The sequence below is a fragment of the Nylanderia fulva genome, unplaced genomic scaffold (assembly GCF_048542155.1).
Source record: "Nylanderia fulva isolate GAGA-0341 unplaced genomic scaffold, ASM4854215v1 Scaffold140, whole genome shotgun sequence".
NCBI lineage: Eukaryota > Metazoa > Arthropoda > Insecta > Hymenoptera > Formicidae > Nylanderia > Nylanderia fulva.
Window position 1 is genome coordinate 259,153 of NW_028189623.1, and position 2,708 is coordinate 261,860.

A 2,708-nucleotide genomic window follows, 5' to 3' on the forward strand; every position below is an offset into this window, starting at 1 on the left:
TCTCTTGTTACAGGTAAGATTGTAAATATTGTACATAAAATGTTAACACAGTGATTAAAATTTAAAGAAAACTCTCTTGTTACAGAGCAACACATTGGTTTTCTTTTCGAAATCCTCAATAATAGAACCATCTTACAAAACGACAATTTCAACCACTTACAACAATGGATAAACTACAGTTTGAGTTCACAATAGTCGCTTCTCCAAAAGACGAAAAATCAAATACGATAGGCATAACCTCAATTAGAACGGAAGACGGTTTAACGTATATCTTACAAGGAGACCATAGATACATAGCCAACCATACAGAATTAATGAAAACAGAGAATTATGTGAAAGCAAAGAATAGCTTAAAAAAAAGACATCAGTCAAGAAAAGTATGGATCTCTATGACAGAAGAGTTGAAAAAAATTTATATGGACCAGGATGGTAATATACAGTTCGCAGACGAATATTTACAAGAAATAGAAGAAAAAGACAGAGCTGATATAAGAAAAGATGATTTGAGTAAGATACTAGAAAAATTGATGGAAACATCACAGAAAAAAGAAGGGGAGAAAAATTTAAAACAAATTGCAGATAAGTATATGATTGAAAAATTTACTAGTAAACACTCAAATGCCAAACAATGGATAGAGACATTTGAGAAGGAATGTACGAGGTTTGATATCATAGAAGATGAAATGAAAATAGAGATATTAAGATTGTTTTTGGATAAATCTTGTTCGGATTGGCACTGTGCAACGTTAACGAAACTGACAGTTACTGCTAAATGGAGGGAATGGAAAGATAGATTTCTAGAGACCTTCGCTGATAAAGGATGGAACACAGTAACATATGCTTTGTCATTTAAATATGAGGAAGGATCTCTTATTGATTACGCAATGAGAAAGGAAAGACTTTTGCTCGACATGAATAAAAATATAGACACAAAAACATTAACGACCTTAATAGCAGTGGGACTGCCAGGTTTCATTATGGATAAAATAGATAGAGAAGAATGTGAAGATTCAACAAAACTATTTAATGAAATAAGAAGATATGAGAGTTTGGTGAATAAAAAAAATTTTTCACAGAAGAAAGAAGAAAAATTTGAAAACAAAAGAAAAACTGGAGAAAAAAAGCCATGCAAGAACTGTGAAAGTTTAAACAAAGGCATCAGATATCATCCAATGGAGTCATGCTGGTTTAAGAAGAAAGAAAATAGTAAGCCTAGCGTGGTAGGAAACAACTCAGTAATAGAGGTAGAATTGAACACAGAGGAAAAAAACTAGATATAACACCATTAGTCAAAATCAAAGTAGTACTAGAAGATAAGTTGGAGATAGAAGGGATCTATGACTCAGGGTCCCAAATCTCACTAATAAATTCAAAATTAGTTAAAGTCATAAAAGATAAGGATATAAATAAAATACAATTAAAAACGGCTAATGGTGTAAAGAGAACAAATGGTTTAATAACTATTAAGGTAAAAATCTTCAATACTGAAGAAATGACAGATGTACATATTGTTGAAAGAGACGATTTTGAAGACTTCATTATCGGACTAGACATGATAAAAAAGTTTAGGCTAGTCCAGAAGGAAAATTTAGCAATAGAACAAGCGAGAGATATAAATTTAAAAGCTGTAAACAAGACAAATTATAATCAAGATAGGATAGAAGAGTATTCAGTGAATTTTAATGAACATATAAAAGAAAACGAATTTAAAATAAAAATAAACCACCTGGATATGAATAAAAAGAAAAAAATAGAAAAACTTATTAAAGAACATAAGAGAGTGTTTGCAAAGGATAAGTACGACATAGGTACTGTAAAAGATTATGAAGCTCGGATAGATCTATTGATTGATAAATACTGCAGTAAAAGGCCGTATAGATGCACAATAGATGATAGAAAGGAAATCGAAGAACAAGTTGCAAATCTTTTAGAGAGACACCTCATTGAAGAATCATATAGTCCGTTTGCAGCACCAGTAACATTGGCATTTAAAAAAGAGGAAAACAAAAAATCTAGACTTTGCATTGACTTTAGAGACATAAATAAAATAATAGTACCACAAGCTCAACCGTTCCCGATAATAGATGATTTGATTATAAAAACAAGAAACTGCAAATATTTCACAACATTGGATATCAACTCAGCGTTCTGGTCCATCCCACTCCGAATTGAAGACAGAAGTAAAACAGGTTTCGTTACACAAGATGGACACTACCAATGGACCTGTCTACCATTTGGTTTGAAAACATCGCCGGCAATTTTCCAGCGAATCTTAAGTAGCATATTAAGAAAACATCGATTAATAGGATTTGCAGTAAACTACATCGATGACATCTTGATATATTCAACATCGTTCGAGGAACATGTGGAACATATAAGGCAGGTACTAGAATCAATAATAAAAGAAGGCTTTAGATTGAAGTTTAAGAAGTGTACGTTCGCTTCAGATTCGATTAAATATTTGGGCCATATAATACAGAACAACTCGGTAAAACCAATTAAAGACAACCTAGCTTCAATTAGAGATTTCCCCACTCCAAAGACGCAAAAAGATATAAGACGGTTTTTGGGGAAAATAAACTTTTATCATGAGTACATACCAAGAAGCGCAATAATTTTAGATCCGCTACATAAGCTGTTACGGAAAAATGAAAAATATATATGGTCAGAAGAGTGTGAAAAATCATTTAAGAAAATAAAAGAACTCA

General features: G+C 31.9%; 1 protein-coding gene across 1 annotated transcript in view; it reads left to right on the forward strand.

Moving 5' to 3' along the window:
* LOC114935701 (uncharacterized) overlaps positions 1–1,287 on the forward strand; it is a 1,549-nt gene extending 262 nt beyond the window's left edge. Inside the window, exons 1-2 of the mRNA XM_029308608.2 lie at positions 1–13; positions 86–1,287. The exon at positions 1–13 is cut by the window's left edge and continues 262 nt beyond it. Of these exons, the coding sequence (XP_029164441.2) occupies positions 165–1,274 (1,110 nt within the window). The 5' untranslated portion in view covers positions 1–13; positions 86–164 and the 3' untranslated portion in view covers positions 1,275–1,287. The remainder of the gene's footprint in view (positions 14–85) is intronic.
* Positions 1,288–2,708: the final 1,421 nt, after the last annotated feature.